The sequence below is a fragment of the Gigantopelta aegis genome, chromosome 9 (assembly GCF_016097555.1).
Source record: "Gigantopelta aegis isolate Gae_Host chromosome 9, Gae_host_genome, whole genome shotgun sequence".
Lineage (NCBI taxonomy): Eukaryota > Metazoa > Mollusca > Gastropoda > Neomphalida > Peltospiridae > Gigantopelta > Gigantopelta aegis.
The window spans coordinates 70,095,025-70,114,930 of NC_054707.1; the positions used below are offsets into that span (position 1 = coordinate 70,095,025).

General features: G+C 39.9%; 1 protein-coding gene across 1 annotated transcript in view; it reads left to right on the top strand.

Moving 5' to 3' along the window:
* Positions 1–4,462: 4,462 nt before the first annotated feature.
* LOC121381311 overlaps positions 4,463–19,906 on the top strand; it is a 75,839-nt gene continuing 60,395 nt past the window's right edge. Inside the window, exon 1 of the mRNA XM_041510569.1 lies at positions 4,463–5,073. Coding sequence (XP_041366503.1) covers positions 4,989–5,073 — 85 coding nt within the window. The 5' untranslated portion in view covers positions 4,463–4,988. The remainder of the gene's footprint in view (positions 5,074–19,906) is intronic.

Consider the following 19,906-nt stretch of genomic DNA (forward strand, 5'->3'; position numbering starts at 1 on the left):
CTTACGGACTCGCATCCCGTTAATATTAGTTCGGTTTCTTCTCAAGCTGACCGATATGTGATATTTTCTGTAATAGCGTTTATGTATAACATTTTTACTAACGGAAATGTAAACTGGACTCAGTGTTAAAATGATAAGCAAGTCTACTTTAACATGCTATTACTTAGTTATTAACGAGTTTGCTTATACATTATGTACCCAGCCCATTAAAAAAAAGTTGCAAAGGTACTGCATCACCATGAAACCACTCACTTAATATTATAATTAATTATTTTGGATCCAAAACGGGGACCAAGGCACCCCTCACCCCCCAAAAACAAATATGCAAGTGTCCCTTTCTTTTTCACTTTCAATTTATTTCCATTGGAATACCCTTTTGACGAGTTGGTTCCTGTTCCTTTTTTCACCACGTAAAATATCCCTGGATACGCCCCTGTTCTTGTCTGGTTTCGAAACGATCGTGTCATGTTGAAACCAATCCAGGTTCAAAAACGGTTACGTGCTGTTTTGAAACTACGTCAACGATTTTAAAAGGACCAGTAACAGTAGAGTGCTCCAAAACGCGTGTTAGATCAATGTTTCATTAACTACCCGCTGAAACCTCGTCCGGTACTTAACACGTTTTGAGAAACTTCAAGAAAAAAAGGAGAGAGAGAGAGAGAGAGGGAAAAAAATCCCGATCAAATATGTTACGTTGAAATATTTACAAAATATAATCGTTGGTTTAATGTCCTGCAGAAGCTGAGAGATGGGTGTAGTTCATTAACAAATGAACTACTGGTGTAAAACGTTAAAGAAGAAACCCGCTGCAGCCACACACGTCGTGGTGAGATGTAGCTCAGTGGTACATCAGCCTTTGTCTGTGGATCCATTTGGCTTATTTTCTATTTTATCTTGTACTTACTGGCCACTGACGGGACTTGACCGTCGCATGTGCTTTCACGTTTCTTGGAAGGTGCATATACATATTCCATTTCAAACAGTGGAAAAAAGCAGCATTTGTAAACGTAATAGGGAAGAAATGTCTGTTTAAAACTAACCTTAATGTAAGTGTAATATAACACACACACACACACACACACACACACATACACACAGACACACACACACACACATACATATATATATATATATTAAAGTGATAGACCCTAGTTTGGAAACGATACGGCGTATTTTTTACTATTAGAGCCTTTTTGATAATTAAGATAAGACATTACTGTAGATTTTCTTGTTTAAAATATTAATTTCTGTATTTCGATGTATGCTGATGAGTTGTAAAACTTCCAATCTAATTAAAATTAGCTCCACTATTACATGTGGATCTAACAGAACCCAGTTGGAGCTCATGCCCACCAATCAAAACCTTACTTGCAGAATCATGCCAGTGATTTAAAAATAATTTGAAAACATTCCGAATTATCCTGAGGGTATACGACATGTTTCGTGTGAATTACGAATGCCTTATTTACGAATTCCGGAAAAACATTTCCATTAGGTTGGTCGCCCTGAATTAACCAAGCATACTGTCTAATTTCACGAGTTGGAACTAGGCCATGGCGACTTTAAAATGCACTTAATAATATTTCGACTGACTGATTTTTAACTAGTTAAAGGGACATTCCTGAGTTCGCTGCAATGTTTTAAGATGTTATCGACTAATAAAATATTTCTACGATTAAACTTACATATTAAATATATTTTCTTGTTTAGAATATTAATGGCTGTATATTAAAAGTGTTTCTGATCGTTCTAATATTTGTACTTGGTTAATTTTCATTTTATTTCCTAAAAAATATGTTTTCGTACGTACGAAATTATTTGAAGACAAAATCCAGTTTGGGCTTCTTACAAATATTAAGACGACCAGAAACACATTGAATATACAGACACTGATATTCTAAACAAGAAAATATATTTAATATGTAAGTTTAATCGTAGAAATATTTTATTAGTCGGAAACATCTTACAATGCAGCAAACTCAGGAATGTCCCTTTAAGATCAGCAAAGATATGTTGTATTGTTCAAAGTTACTTATTGTTTTATTTTCAGCTTTAAAAGCCGTTTGGAAGACAATTGTTACTGTAAAAAGAAGAAATAAATTGTTATTTAAGAACTATTTTATTTTGGAGTATAGATATTGTAGGCGACAATGCATTCAACACGTGCGGACCTAGTACTCATTACAAAAACAATCGTACTATGTGAGATCACAGGATAAATAAAATAACTGGTTACCGTTTTAAGATATCGGCCGCCTTTCTAACCATCGCATGATACAGCCGATATCTTAAGACAGTAACCAGTTATTCTCTATATACCGTGTGGTATGTGTTGGAACTGCGACACACATTCAGTCATGTACACCCCACACCCCCATAAAAAAAACAAACCAATCAAAAAACCAAAAACAAACAACAACCAACAGCATAAAAAAATAAATAATAATAATAATAATAATAATAATAATAAAACCACACGCACACACCACACGCACACACGTGGTAAAACCCCGATTGATCCACTAAAGGCGTTCGACCCATCGCACCTCAGGCGAGAGTTTCACCATTAAAGTCCGTCCCAAACAATGTAGTGAGGTTCGACCAATGTATCTAGAAATTGATTAAGACTATGCTGATTTTGCGTTAGACAAACGTTAAATTATGTTTCTTTCCTAAAAGCATTCCCCCACCCACCTTCAATCTTTATATAAAAAATATTTGAAGTAGAGAAATATATAACATGTGTTTTGATGACGTGTTTGACAGTAATCCAAGAAAGTTTCGGCAACGCCTTGCTGTGAGTGCCGAGCTTAAAGTGGGGCAAATGCTACCACATGACATGGTTTCCTATACCACTAAACATCTAAGCTCTTTGCGATGTTTTCCCTCATAGAAACATAATTACGTCTTTATAGTTTATGAGTATGGGTTGGGGGCGAGGGATCTGTTTCATTATTTTTAAGAGGGCTCTTTCCTGTGACGTCACTGAAAAAGCATAAAGGTTTTGTTTTCTGCCTGTGAGAAATCCGCGTATACATGTACATATTTAAAAGTCACTTATTATGAAACATAATAGTTATCTACCTGCTTAATAATTTATATTTATTGTTGTGTAAAACTGTATTTATTACATGGTTTATAAATCTATATCAATGGCGTAGCCAACATGAGGCAGACGAGGCGCTTGCCTCGTCTGGAATTTCCCCAGATTTATTTTATTTTTCCCATGACACTGATATTTATTTTACAGGTCTGGGTTTACCTCGGCTTTTTTCCCTCTCTGGCTACGCCCCAGTATATATAGTTCACAATTTTGGATTAACATTTTGAATTTTATTTTGTTTTATTCTCAGTGACAAAAAGTAGCTTGCGCATCAAGTAGGCTAAGGCATACGGAACGGAAAAAAAGAGGTTAATTCAAACAAGATATTCAAGAGCAAAATACCAAAAATTGTTGATGACAATATTAGGCTGTTGTAAAGGTTATTGTTGATGACAATATTAGGCTGTTGTAAAGGTTATTGTTGATGACAATATTAGGCTGTTGTAAAGGTTATTGTTGATGACAATATTAGGCTGTTGTAAAGGTTATTGTTGATGACAATATTAGGCTGTTGTAAAGGTTATTGTTGATGACAATATTAGGCTGTTGTAAAGGTTATTGGGTCTTTAAAGGGACAGACACTAGTTTCAACCCGTGAAAATTAACACTAAGTTTAGTTAATCTACAAACCTGTAACACATTTGGATAAAGTTACAATTGAGTGAAACATGAGTCGGTGACTTTGAAATGGTAAAATACCCTGTAAAATAGACTAAAACTCAACTCCATAACTGTTACTTCTCAGACGCACGTGCGTTTTTAAAAATATGAGAAATGCTTTATGTGATATTAATAACACCAGGATGACCAAAATGTACCGAATGTACGGAAATGGATAATCTAAACAATAAAATGCAAGTAAAGTATGATTTCAGTTATCAAAAACGGCTCTAATAGTAAAAAATATACCTTAGTGTTTAAAAACTTGGGCATGTCACTTTAAATTATTAGTATTTTAGTTGTATGAATAACTGAATTAAGTGTTTATTCGTGCGTGCGTACGTGGATGTCTGTCGGTGTGTCTGCGCGTGACCAGCGTGAGTCCGTGACTCAACCTGCCACTAGAATGTATAATTAAATATTTTTACGATTACAAATAAAAATATTTTGTTAACGAAGCGCACACGAACCGACGAACTACATATTTGTCACGGCAATGAATCACCCTATTATTTCTGCTTCGATCATCGTTCCTATTGTGTGACATTTGGTTATAATTACGTATGTGGTCATTTTCTAATTATTCACTTTTAATCACCCACAGTAAAACCCGGGCACCATCTGTTGGATTCGTCGCTTACTAAGCTGTGCCATTCTTGTGAACGACCGCCAGGGAAACGTAATAACAGTAATACTACCGCCACTGTAATCTGACGCGTTGGTTTCTCTGGTTTACGACTAGTTTTACGTTTCACAAAATCTACGGTTCCACGCCAGGAATGTCCGACCGTGTGTAAGAAATAGCTAGTGTCAAGCCTGGTATGCGTAACGCAATACCGTCTCAATTTACAGTTGCAAAGACAGTTTTTACTTTTGTTGTTGTGAATTGCCCGTTGACCCTTCCGCGCGTAATGTTACACTCGACCCACTCATCCCCACGTGGCCCGCTTTACAACGCGATCAAAACGAACGCCGCTACGCAGGGTAGCACAATACAGATGCTGGCTCCGTCTGCCAAAGGAACAATACTCTATGTCGTCTGCTAGTAACAATAACGGAGATAGTCCATATACGTTTAGAAGCCGCCGGAAGACAAAGACGCAATTACACGGTTCCTAGAGTGGCATCTAGATCATAAAGTTTGCAGTTTATTTGGATATGAAAGGACAACAAAAAAGAAAAACTGACATGTTTTTTCATAGGATTTAATCGGATATATTCAGCCATGCAGTTATTGATTCATGTTTTTGTTTCGTGTGTGCTGTGCATGGTTGCCGAATCTCTGGGATGGAAAAATGGTAAGCTTCATGGTAAGTGTCAATCTTTGTAAATTCAAATTTAATTCCCCATGATTCATTATCGCAGTCTCCAATACCCCCTGTCCCTACTCTAGACTGACAGTACGGGCAGGTATTTCTCATATATTCTTTGTTTACCTCAACATCTTTGTTCCCGCTATATATCCATGGAAACAAAGCGTTTGTCCAATGCATGCTTTACGGAAGGTGAAAAAAAACCCACAAGGTGAGTGACTTGCCATTTGGTTACGTGGTTGTATTTCTTTTGATCTAAGATTTATACTGTCGCAATGCATCATGATATTTTGTTAGTGCGTACAGAAATAGTATTTTGTTTGTACAGAAGTTGGACTATTTAGCTTGTACGCATGACTGGATACCGCGTCATTGTAGCATACACGCTGGACAAACGTTTCAAGTCTCCAACAGATTAATCTTATAAGCACATAAGGGTTAGGGTCATTCAGCTGGGTGCAGTTCGTTAGGCGGTGTTACTGAAGATGGAGATGCGCGGTCGGTCTGGGATCGATCCACGTCGGTCGACTCATTGGTGCACCACGACTGGTATATCAAAGGCCGTGGTATGTGATATCCTGTCTCTAGGATAGGGCATATAAAAGATCCCTTGCTACTAATTAAAAGAAAAATGTAGTGGGTTTTCTCTCTAAGACTATATGTCAAAATTACCAAATGTTTGACATCCAATAGCTGATGATTAATAAATCAATGTGCTCTGGTGATATCGTTAACCAAAACAAACTTAAACAAACTTTACCGAAGATGGAGATCTTTGGGGGTGGGGGAGTGACAAACATCTACAAGAGGTGTCATTTTCCACTGTATTTTTATTTACTTGGATCTGTTGAAATGAAATAATTTATTTTAAAAGTTGTTGGAAGAATAATTGGATGAAGATTGGGATAGCTGCTTTATATCCCTGCCTCACCCAATAAAGCCTCCACTGTAAGTACGGCACGGATCAGACCCTATGATCCTTTGTTCAAGACTTTGAAATGTGTCTTCATTAATGTAAACTGAAACCCTTGTTGACGGTTATGGTGTACATGCATGGATGGTCATGTGATATTGTATTTAAAAATAATAATGGATTGAACGCTTAAATTCACCTGAAATTTGCATATTTTCAAGAATAAAGGTTTTAATTAAATTTAAAAAATAAATATTTTGCTATCATAATTTTTTCTTCTATACCATTTAAATTGCATTTCTGAACTTAGTATGTCATAGACACTGTTTGAAATGTACTAGTTAGTTTTGCGTATTGCAGGGGATTTTTTCTTTTTCATATTAAAGTTTCAACAAATATATAATTGATTCACTTCACACCTTGCATTATCGCTTTAAAACTTAACACGTTCTGAACAGCGTACCCACACCCGTCTTCTTCTGTCTTTGTTATACGTGGAGTTTGGACTTAGTATCCACAACCTACAGACTCGTGATCTCTCTGTCACAAATAATGAATATATATTCTGGTTCAAATTATATTTTACCACGCGTCGTTACCCATGCCACTGAAGTATTGAATTTCAGCACAATGTAAGTTTTGAAATACTTCTCTACTGTTATTATATATACTATTCTATATGGTAATGTATCATTATTTCTGTGATAGATCGATTGAATTTATTTCAGATCTGAATGAACATCGGCTTAATCGTTTGTTTTTTTTTGTTGTTTTTTTGCAGCGTATTGCATTCTTGTGGTTATAAGCGACACCGATATATAATAGACCAAACTGACTATTTTGTTGACCTCCACACACAGCTGGTGCTATACAGCGTATACGATCGTGGCTACCATTCTGAGTCTTTGTAAAGAATTTGTTATTTATAAGGACGACACAGTTCTTTTTTTCTCCTCTCTCTAACCCAGTGGTACATGTGTTCGCCTGATGCGCGACAGATCTAGGGTCGATCACCGGCTGTGGGTCCATTGGGCTATTTCTCATTCCAGCCAGTGCTCCATAAACTAGTGTGAAAACAAGGCCGTGAGATGATGCCTATAAAATATCAACTGCTGCAAATTGAAAAGAATAGCCTATAGAGGTGCAGCAGTGGGCGTCATCTGTATGGTCCTTAACCAATGTCCGACGTCATATTATAACCGTTCTTTCCTTCCCTATTTAATCAGTTACTCAGTAAGCTTGTGACCTTATTCCCCTTTTGAATAAGCACTCCAGGACATAAGACTGTGGTATGTAATGTCATGTATATTTATAACTTTCTTCAATGATTATAGTATACATGGTTACTCTGGTTTATGATTATGAAAGTTTTAACACTTTGGTTAAATATGGCACAGTAAATATTTAATGGAACAGGTTCGCCTGTCGCCCTGGGAGAAAATATCACCACGACCCCAAGCGAAAGAAAGAAAATCTAAACTCCACTTGTCCTTCACACTGTAGTGCCATCGCTGAACAATTGCTGGCCTAGTTGGTAAACAGATTTTTTTTCTGTTGCATTTCTTCTTCATCATCTTCTCCTTTTCTTCTTCCCCATAATAATCATCTACTTCCCCTCATTCCTTGGTCATGATGATAGTAATAACCATCGTCATTTTCAACATATTTATGTTTTATTTATAGTCTTCGTTCGTTGATGCCCAGTGGTACAGCGCTCGCTCGTTGTGCGGTCGGTCTGGGATCGATCCCCGTCGGTGGGCCCATTGGGCTATTTCTCGTTCCAGCCAGTGCACCACGACTGGTATATCAAATACCGTGGTATGTACTACCCTGTCTGATGGATGGTGCGTATAAAGGTACGACTATTCCTCTTACTCGCACGCAATGAGAGTTATACAGATTATTCGGGCCATGTAAGTCTTAAGTTCGACCCATGATCTATTGTTTATGATGTACAGTCTTTCACCTTAGAGGGGAGGGACGTAGCCCAGTGGTAAAGTGCTCGCTTGATGCACGGTCGGTCTAGGGTCGACTCCCGTCGGTGGGCCCATTGAGCTATTTCTTGTTCCAGCCAGTGCACCACGACTGGTTTATCAAAGGCCATGGTATATGCTATCCTGTTTGTTGGATGGTGCAAACACTGGCTGTCAAGCTTTGGGGTTCCAAAGACGATTTGACGGAGACAGCGTTTTTTATCACCACAACCGGACTCCAAATCTAAAGCATGATCAACTATAGCTTGAACACAGAAGAAGAAGAAGGATGGTGCATATAAAAGACCTCTTGCTACTAATGAAACAAATGTAGCGGGTGTTTTCTCTGCGACTATATGTCAAATTACCCAGTGTTTAATATCCAGTAGCCGATGATTAATAAATCAATGTGCTCTAATGGTGTCGTTAAACTACATAAACTTTTTTAATTTCACCTCATATGTGGATATTGCTTAATTATACTTACAGGCAGAACAGTCACTGTGATCTTTAGTTCCAGGAATGCGGTAAAGTGCTACTATTCTGATTAGTGTTCAATAAGAACTTTTACTTTGGTCTACAGTCGATAATAAACGGTTCTGGGGAAGATTTATTGGAACTTGGCCGAATCGTAAAAAAACAATCGTGCGTCAGACTTAAGCAAATCACTGCACTTAACCTTTTTTGCCCTGTTCGAGTAATTTATCATCGCCTTTCTGTTTCTTTTCTATTATTTAAGAAGAGTTCTCTTTTCAAACTACCTCCTGCAGTGCTGGTAGTTCATCTCCGACGAGGCGGATTCTGCGATTTGTATTATAAGGTAAATTGGGATGGCAAGATATGTGTTCACATCGAACAAGCGAAGTGATCATAGGCGTCGGAAATGATGGTGGTGTTGAGAGTAACCAGAGGGGTACTGCCCCTAATTCTGGAGATCTATGCTGCATTGGCTTCTCCCTAAGTTGAAAATCAAAGTAGGATATTGTATAGTCCCCCTCAATCGCTGTCATGTTCCGAGACTAATATATATATCAAAACGTCTATCAGTGACAAATACGAGACGTCTGGTACGAATATCACAAACTATCGTAAGTGTACGTCTGTAACTAGCGGTTTTACCGGTCGTACGTTTACGTGTTCGTACAAGACATTTGGCACCTGCTCCCCTAGTGCTGAAGCAAAACCTCAAATTCTGGCAAAACTTGATCATATTCCGGCAATATGTGCTAACCTGAGACCTGTTTAGTGATTAGTTTGCAAGCCTATATAGCTGTTTCGTAGTAATGCTAATATAATATGAATAAGTTTTGTTATTCACATTCGGGCATTCACAAATGAGAGCCCGTACACCTATGCATGTGTTTTGGCATCTATTTCACGTAGAACATTGCACTGTAAGGCCAAACGAAATTGAAATAAATGTACTTCAAACTATACAATAGTTACTGTTAATAGTAATACGAATTGTAGTTTAGTCGTACATTTACGTTTATGTACAAAACTAATCTGGCGATGTTATGTTAAATTGGAGTCTGGTTACTAACTCTAACGAGTTGTCTAGGCTGCGGAACCTTTCTCTTATCCTCTCAACTATGTGTTACAATTACCACGTTTTTACCGCATGGCGTCTGATGATAAAACAATCCTCTGGGGTGCCGTTAAACAAAGATACTTCTAGACTAATGCGGTAACAGTGATAGTTACAAATGTCATGTCAGGCCTTGAAGTAGGAAGTTAAATAAGGCAAAGAAATATATCCTGCTGAGAAACAAATATGTCCTGCTGGAAATTAGATAGCATGAGGTGACAGGAGGGTTTGTGTATCAACAATTAGGACCTATGAGATATACTTTAGAGCATTATGGAATTAAATTATAACAGATTCACGGAATAAATAGCAGATCAGATAATTGCACATACAGTCAAACTTCGATAACTCCACCTTCGATCTCTCGAACATTTCGATCTCGATTAAAAGCGACGGTCCCGGCCAAGTTGCTATACAAACTAGTAATGACGGCCTTTAAAAACTCAAACTTCGAAAACTCGATAAATTCGATCTCTCGACCTAATTCTTTGGTCCCGCCATAAAGATTTAATAGAGTATGCACCTCTAAACCTCGACGCATGTGGACTGATCATACTGTCGTTACCAATAGTATTTTAAAGACTAATGTATTGTCAATCAGTATATCTGTCTCTAAAAATCGCCTGTTACATTTTGGTGGCTTTAGCAGGTCGATTTCTATTTCACATGCTAGGTCTAAACAAGTACTGCGTTTTGCTTTCCGCTGTTTCGAGTCCTTCGAGGGTTGTCAACCACGACGAGTGCTCGATTGAGGTGCATGCGTCGCGGGATCGACCCACCTCGATGGATCCATTCAACTGATTTGTTTGTTTTTTCTCGTTCCAGCCAGTGCAACACAACTGGTCAAAGGCGTGGTATTTGCTTTTTTGGGTCTGTGGGAAAGTGCATATAAAAGATCCCTTCCTGCATTAGGGAAAATATAACGGGTTTCCTCTGACGACTATGTGTCAGAATTACCAAATGTTTGACATCCAATAGCCGATGATTAATTAATCAATGTGTTCTAGTGGTGTCGTTAAACAAAACAAACTAACGTTTTTTCAGGGGCATTACCGTTGTGGTTAGTGAGAGAGAGAAAGTCGCTGTAATATTCTAACTCCTCAACTGAGAAAGGTAGCAAAGTCCCATAAAATCGTTCTCCATGCCATCGTAGTTCAGCCATCGGACATAAGGCTGGTAGGTACTGGGTTCGCAGCCCGGTACCGGCTCCCACCCAGAGTGAGTTTTAACGACTCAGTGGGTAGGTTTAAGACCACTACACCCTCTTCTCTCTCACTAACAACTAACAACTAACCCACTGACCTGGGCAGACAGCCCAGATAGCTGAGGTGTGTACCCTGGACAGCGAGTTTGAACCTTATCTGTCTATAAGCACGAACATAAGTTCAAATGAAAAATCCCTTAAATCTAACACTACCAGTAGTAGCTTGACCAGTGCACCATTGTAGCCGTCTCTCGCAGTGTTTGGACGGCACCAGGCGCGGACCCAGGACCTTTTGCAAGGGTGTGTGTCTACGTGTAATTAAATGGACATTGTATATTAGCGGCGAATGCACTATAAAATAATGAGGCAGTGTCCTATCTCCCCTTGACCACACCCTCCGGAATCTGCGTCTGGGCATCATATAGCCCCCTCATTTGTTAGAGAGAGAGGGTGTGTGCGTGTATTATCATGTTGCATAATATTTGTGTAGGATCGGAATACGTGTTTTCGGAGCACACCTGTTGCCGAAAGCCACTACTGTGTACGTTTAGTCATTTAGCTACACACAAAGGAGCCGAGTCATTAAATGTTACATACTGCTATATAATATACGCCAGATGGTTTCACTGCCGATAGCTCGAGGCTATGTAATGTGGGCTTTCTGCTGGAATGCGAATGGATGCTCCGTTGACTCTTGTTGACTAGAAGTGACACCATGGGATGATGATAAACCACGGGGGCCACTGGTCACCGGCGTGAAAATAATGTGGTCGCAGCTCACAAACATGACCGTAGTCCGTAACTTACACACCGCGTGTTAATTAAACTGGCAGGGTTTTACGGTAAAATGGCAGTGTTTTACGGTAAACTGGCAGGGTTTTACGGTAAAACGCAGCGACTGAAATTGAGATGATGTTATAGTGTTCGCCTGACGAGCGAGAGGTCGTAGGATCGACCACCGTCACTGGATACCTGTTACTCCAATAAATATTTGTGAAAAACCAATACATCGAACATATTAAAGCTATACATGTAATCGTAACTAGTTCGTTAACATCTTCATGTCATGCCCTCTTCTTTTAATCGGAAAAATCTTTAGCAGGGTCTTCCCCTCTAGAGGAATATAATCTTCTTTTTTCCCAAAGTTCTCATTCCCCAAATGGTTTTCCCTCCAGTTAGTAACCTATGATTAATAAATCTCTTGTGCTCTAATGCTCTCCCTTTGGTCTCGTTTAACCCTCAAACAAAAATCTTCTCGCTCCTCCCCTTCTCCTTTCCCTCCTCTCTCCTACATTTTTTTTCCCACCTCTCCTCTCTCAGCCTTCTCCCCTCTCTCCTCCCTCCTATTTTTCCATTCCTGTTTTCTTTTCTCTCCCTTCTCCCTCTTCCCCCTCCCCCCCCCCTTCTTCTCTCGATCTCACTTCTCCCTTTCTCTCTCTTTCTCCCCTCTCCCTTCCCCTCTCTCCCCCCCCCTACTCCTATTCCCCCTCTTCCGCCCCTCTCTCTCTCTATCTTCACCGTCTCACCCCCTCCTCCTCCTCCCTCTCTTCCGCCGGCGTTACTCTCTCATCCGCTCTTCCCCCTTCTCCACTCTCAGCCTCTCGCTCTTCCCTCTCTAGCTCTCCTCTCTCTATCTCTCTCTCTCTCCCTCTCTCTCTCTTCTCCTCTCTCTCCCTCGCTTTCCCCCTACTCCCCCTCTATATCTCTTCCCCCTCTCTTCTCATACTCTTCCCCGTTGTCCCCCCTTCCCTCTCTCGCTCTCCTCTCATCTCTCGCTCTCGCTCTCTTCTCCCCTCCCCTCCCCCTACTATCTCTCTCCTCTCTCCCCTATGCCCCTCCCCCCCCTCTCTCTCTCTCTCGCCTTCTCTCTCTCTCTCCTCTTCCCAACCCTCTGACTCTCTTCCCCCTGCTTTCAACCTCTCTCTATCTCTCTTCCCCGTCTCCCCCATCTTCTCTCTCTCTCTACTCTCCTCCTCCCTCTTCTCCTCTCTCTCTCTCTCTCGGCTCGTCCTCTCTCTCCACTCTCTTCCCCCTTCTCTCTCTGCTATCTCTTCCCCATGGTTCGCTCCCTCGCTCGCTCTCTCTCCTCTCTCTCTTCTCTCCTCCTCTCTCTCTCGCTCTCTCTTCCATATTCTCACCTCTGGCCCCTCCACTTCCTCTCTCTCTCTCCTCTCTCGTCTCCACTCTACTCTCTATCTTCCTCTCTCTCTCTCTCTCTTCTCCCCTTGCCCCTCTCCCCCTACCTCTTACTCTCTCTCTCTCTCTCTCTTCTTCCCCTATCCCCCCTCTCTATCCCTCTCCTTATCCTGTGCTCTCTCTATATTCTTTTCCAACGCCCTCCCTCCCCTCTCTCTCTTCTCTCGCTCTACTTCTCTCTCTTGACAGTAGTGATATATTCACTTTGCGGTCTTAGTTAAAGTTCGGCATGGTTTACCGATACATATAGCCTCACCGTATTGAATCCATCGACTACCTGGACTATCAAAACATTAATAACTTCTGACATAGTCTAGAGGAGGCAAACCCGCACATTTTCTTGATATAGCACGATATATTTATATGCACTTCCCAGACAGGACAACCACATACCACAGCCCGTTAATATAACAGTCCGTGAGGTACACTTGTTTGCATTCTTACTCTTAGTGACAAAAATCATTGGTTCTTTGTCCCAACGTTTGTAGCTTGCATATTAACATGCGTTACCAAAATCGGTTTTTTGATTAAAGGCAATCGATAATCGATATACCATCCATCAATACGAACCTGTTGGCCAAGGTCTTTCTTCTTTCCATCCTCAATTAAGACGTGTCTTTTGGTTACGACACGTCGTTCACAGGCCAGGACTTCAGGACCATCATTTTACAAAACAAACACTCGTATGTTCGTTATATTTAACAAAAGGACCGGCGGCCAGTTCCAAACACCAGAAGCTGAATATTGCTGTACTCTACGTCCGTCCGTCCGTCCGATCAGTTGCAGAGAAAAATAAAGAAAAGTGAATGGCAATTTTTTGAAATTACGACCTACTTATTAGTATCATAATATGGGTTATTTCCATACTGTTAGGGGAAAGCAAAGCAACTACTCCTACAGGGGCGATTCTAGTCCCGTCTGATCAGTTGTAAAAAAAGAAAGGAATGGAATTTGTTTTAATTAATGTTATTTGGTATTCATCATTATTGTTATTCCGACACATGGTTAACACAACAAGTGAAAGAGGAAATCAGCTGCTGGCACACAGGCTACACCCGTAGGGACGAATCTAGGATTTTGAGGTCGGGGGATTAAGTTTAAAAAGCAAGTGTCAAATTACAACAGGTGTTATACGACCTGCAAAACCTACAAAGACAGAATACCAAGCACACTTGAGAATGTTTTATTGTACTATGTGCATCCATCAATGAAGGGCCACGTGTTTGGTCCGAGTTTCATTTTTGTACTTGGCATGTAAAGTGTTATCCCGAGTACTCTGACTGTAAGACAGCTAGACCGTCCAAATGTCCATCTAGCTCTCTTACAGTCATAGTACTCGGGCTATTAAAGTATGTGTGTGTGTGGGTGGGGGGGGGGGGGGCTAAACGCCCTACCCCGTCCCTTTGGATTTGCTGCTGACCAACCGATAATGCATCACACAGGACCTTTAATGTAAGCATTATTACACCATTAGCTACATTCCGCTCTGGCTCACGTTCCTAATTTGTTCTCTTTCCTGCAAACATTAACATTGTTCTTAACCCTAGCCCTAGGACTACCAGCAGAAAAAACTTTCAAATCGGGAAGCCAATAACAAAATAACTTCAACAAGTTCACCCATGACTTTACAGAAATAGTTTACACGATAAGACTCGATGGACGCAGTTGTAATTAAACACGCCCCGGCTCGGATAAACGACCTGACATATACCAGAGCGGCCATCCATTGTGAGGATAGACAAATGTGAAATGCTATTCCCTTGTGTGTTTGTAAGGTTGAGAAATAAAACTAATTGCGGCTGACATATCGTATAAACACTGGTGGTGACCGAAAAACGTTTATTGAAGACGGAAGATAAAGTGTCTTCCCAAATAAACTGTTCGTAAACCGTAAATGAAAGTCGTTTCACCAAATGTAATAAAATTAAGTTAAGGTCAGTAGACAATATGGCCCGTTTTGATCACATGATTTCTAAATGAAATTTTCAAGAGTACATTCTAACCAAATGCGAGTTTCTTATCACTATCTAAACCACGTGTTTAACAATATGTTAAACGAAACAGTGTATGATAATTAAAACACAAAACAATAGGGTGGGGGTGGGGAAGAGTATACAAATCAAAAATATTCACCATATTTAACCACCAGTGGCTTAATTCACATAGCTCCCTTAAGCTCTCTTGAACAATTTTACATCGTCCGTTGAAGTCATTTTGCATTGTATTGCAAGATCGCAAAATTGCCAGTGCAGGGAATTAGGTTATAGATTATAATGTGTTTAACCGCGTAAAGATACCACTTCTGTGGGTTTCTTTGTCTGTTTGGCGTGGATGTAGCCCCGCTGTAAAGCGATCGGTTGATGTGCGGTCGGTTTGGGCTATTTCTCGTTCTAGCCATGACTGGTATATAGCCGTGGTATGTGCTATCCTGGCTGTGGGATGGTGCACATATAAGATCCCTTACTACTAATGGAATCATGTAGCGGGGTTTCTCTCTGAGACTATGTGTCAGAATTACCAAATGTTTGACATCCAATAGCCGATGATTAATAAATCAATGTGCTCTAATGGTGTCGTTAAACAAAAGAAACTTTAACTTTTTGGTTGCTACTTAACGTTATAACACAGGCTTAAGACCACAGTTTAAGATTCTAGTAGAGACATGTTTATACAGATAGAACATTTGAAGTGTCCTTTAACTGGCAGTGGACTGTTTTAAAAGGTTCCTTCTATAGATTGTTATAGATGTTTCAGTGTCTGAAAAGTTCCATAATAGACTTTGAACAGGGACAGGAGTTTTGAAGCTTGTCAGCCTACATGGAAGACATTTTGTAAAACTAATTTTGCTATTAACAGTTAGTCACCAGTAGCAGACTGCATTATCTACGAGTGCTGGACGAATATTTGGCCAGTTAGTGTGTCTTGAAAAGCAACATCCAGCTTAGTGGTTAAAGTGCTCGACAAAGGCACGGTGTATTTTCTTCTCCCTTCCAACCAGTATTGTCGTTTACATAAAAGCAAATTGAGTAGTTAATCAAACATTTGTTAAAAGTGACACAGTTTTCCACCATAAGCAAGATATTTTCTATATGCAGTTTACTACATATAGGGCAGTACCACGGTCTTTGATATACCAATCGTGGGGCACTGATTGGCAACAGATGTCGCAAAAACCATGTGATAAACACCGACTAGCTGTAGTATGAAAGTGTCTTGACATTACATTTACATTCCTTTCTTTTTCTTTCCCTATTCACAGTAATGAATTTTCGTCATCATCCAGTTTAAACTTCAACATTAGGTGGGGCCGGACGTAGCCGAGTGGAAAAGTGCACGCCTGATGCTCGGTCGGTCTAGGATCGATCCTCGTCGGTTGCCACATTGGGCTATTTCTCTTTCCAACCAGTGCACTACGACTGGCATATCAAAGGCCGTGGTATGTACTATTCTGTCTGTGGGATGGTGCATATAAAAGATACTTCCTACTAATGGAAAAATGTAGCGGGTTTCCTCTCTATGACTGTGTCAAAAATGGCCATATGTTTGACATCCAATAGCCGATGATTAATAAATCAATGTGCTCTAGTGGTGTCGTTAAAAAAAAAACCTATTTTGCCCCACATTGGGTATTAGTCTCCAAGTCAAACACAAACCAATGCTGGATCCACTGAAACATTCCAATTGTATTTCTAGGACAGGAGCCAATATCACCAAACATCGTTAGTTTACGTTTACGACTAGCAGTTACATCTGTGGAACATTCACATGTGGTTGCCATGCACTTTACGCAGAAAATAACACCATGACGGAGGATGTAGCATTGTTAGGACGTACAAAAAGAAGAAATATGCATTTCAAACTAAATTAGTTTTGTAGTTAAATGAATTTACGTTATTGTGTGAAACTAGACTTACGATGTGAAATTGGTCCCAGTTCATTACAGAAAATGTATATATTACGTAATATGATATCTGTTTAATACAACTATTATACTAGTAATGCCTTGAATGACTAATGTATTATTATTATTCCAACAACGCCTAATTTTATGTGAGTAAAGTTAAAAGGAAACTCCACAATTTAGTGTGAAATGTGTAAATGTCTTTAATGTCTTGCCATAGGCTGCAGGTTCAGTTGAATGAAAAAACCTACGTTGTGCTATAAGTTCATTATAGCCACACCTTCTACTTGCATTATATGCGCGATAGCACCTAGCTAATAAATAAACACCAGGAAGTCGGTTTGAACCAGTGCTTATGTGTGTAGAGGAGAAATGTGATACGTGTGACTAATTAGACTCGCTAATTGGAAGTCCTCCCCAGCAACAAACCTGCTACATCGCTTGACACTGTATACTGCTTACACGAGGTAAGCACAGAATCTGATGGTGTGTAGGGTACGGCGTAGTAAACCCTAGACACTGCTTGCTTGCTTGCTCGCTCAATCTTTTTACGCGACCTTTCCTCAAAACAAATCCAGGCACATCCACATTGGGCCCAACCTCTTTCGTAGCCAGTGTCCGAGTCCATAGGCCGAAGGGGGAGGTAAATGTAACATCAGTGATAATAATAAAGTACATGTCAGGTTAAGTTTAAAGGCAAACTAAAACAATTTCCCGGTTTGGTCAAAAAATCATTTTGGTGATTTGTGCAATATGGGCGGTCTGTCAACAAGAAAAGAGGTCGGGCAAGCCGTCGTGTAGCATCGTTGTTTATTGATATTTTGGGTTATTATGCAACTTTAAAACTGCCCCTTTAAAATAAGTGTTGAAACCAAAGTTAGCTAAATGGTGCGATATTCTCTGAGTCTCCTCTTCATCCACCATGATCTTGAATTGACAAACATCGGTATTTTTTTTTGGTGTTTCATTTTTATACATTTGGCCTGAAAAGCATTCAGATGTAATCCACTTGATATGGCGGTTGCTTCTGTTTTGTTGTTTTGTTTAGGAAGACTTTCGTAATGCTATACATGTGGCGTAACAAATACCATGATGTGTACTACCCTGTCTATGGTAGAGTGCATATAAAATACTCCTTGCTGCCAATCGGTCACAGTTACATAACTCCCGTCTCTGGATCGGTCACCGGTGACTTGGTATTTTTCGTGACTCGTATGACGGCCATTCTGCAGAACGCCACGGTTGTTCGCGTTTAGTCTCTACATGTCCGAGCCTGTCCTAGCAGCACTGGAAGATTGACCGCCCCACTCTAAGAAGAAATAGGAAGTGGGGTCGGCCCCTACTACTCTTTTTCTAGACTTTACCTTGCTTTATAGTGATACCATCTCGTATCCTCCGGAGTCGGGCCCGTCCGCACCACTATACCAAACCATGACGACTGGACTATACCCTAGTCTGATACTCTCTCTCGTTCAGACGGATCCGACTTCTCAAGATCTGTATTTCAGCACAGCACTACACCTTCAACGTCTATCGACTGTCAATCTAGGGGTTTTCTTGACGGGATGCAACCCATCTCGTCCCTTTAAGCTGTGCACCCAAACGGCCTTAACGAGGCCACTCGCGTGGACATATCGATCGGACTTTAAACTTTTAGATCTGCGTTCAAAATTTTATGTCGAAATTACTTCTTTTTTTAAATATTATTAAATAGTCCGATCCTCTCTTCTTTCTCTTATTTAATTTTGGACTGTCCTTCTAAAATGCTCCAAATTATATAAATATTCGGCCCAGCAGTCAATTCTTTTTATTTTTGGCTTGTAACCTTTTTATTTTTTTTATTTATTCTATTAACTTTTTTACTAATTGCTATTTTCAAAATTCTGCCCATTTTCCACCCCCCCCCCGCCCCCCCCCCCTCCATCCCGAGTCAGGCCACCGATCTTATCGGAGGTCGGACTCGGGATGGGCGTGTTCGAAACCCTAGGCACGTTAAACTAGTTATCATCATCATCATCATCACCGGTGAAGTCAGAGGTCGAGCTCGAGATGGACAGGGTCACGTTAAAGGAGTACCCATACCCATACAGCAACAGTTTCCTCTCACATGGTTCGGTTGTACTTAATCATATGTCCGATATAATGTATGTGTAATAAAAAGTTTCGAATGCGTCTATATTTCATTCTTTCTTTCTATATATATTTATTTGTATATTTCTGTCTTTCTTTGTATATTTCTTTCTTTCTATAATTCTGTCTTTCATTCTTTCTTTCTTTCTTTCTTTCCATCTAGTAGCTGAGTAGATGGCTCACCTGAGATGCGATAGGTTAGATCGATACCTTTTGTTGTTGTTGTTTTGCAGCCAATGTATATATCCAAATTTAACCGATGTTCCATGGCTGATCAAAACACTTATATTCTGCTGCGCTAAGTTCGGAAAATTACGTTCTGTCCACCGATTAATATTGTTCGAGATACAGATTTATAAAACAAACATGGCATCTCATCTTGATTAGTAGCGGGGTTTAGCTCAGCCGGTTGAGTGCTCGCTTGAGGTGATTGCGTCGCAGGATCGAACCACCTCAGTGTATCCATTCAGCTGATTGTTTTTTCTTCATTCCAATCAGTGCACCACAACTGGACAAAGGTCGTGGTATGTGCTTTCCTGTCTGTGGAAAAGTGCATATAAAAAATCCCTTGCCGCATTAGGAAAAATGTAGCGGGTTTCCTCTGATGACTACGAGTCATAATTACCAAATGTTTGACATCCAATAGCCGATGATTAATTAATCAATGTGTTCTAGTGGTGTCGTTAAACAAAACAATTTTTTTTTTTTATTAGTAGTGTGTGACTATTATTAATATCTAATAATAATAAATTCGTATATATATCTTTTTATTTAGTTCATATTTGTAACGCAAATCATACTAGCAGTTGAAACTAGTAGAATGCAGTAATAATTGAATGTGTGGTTTTCATTAAGATTAATGTAAAGTGAAATCCTATTTATATGTGTTGTGCCAACAAAGGGAACAATATAATGGTCAATTGTG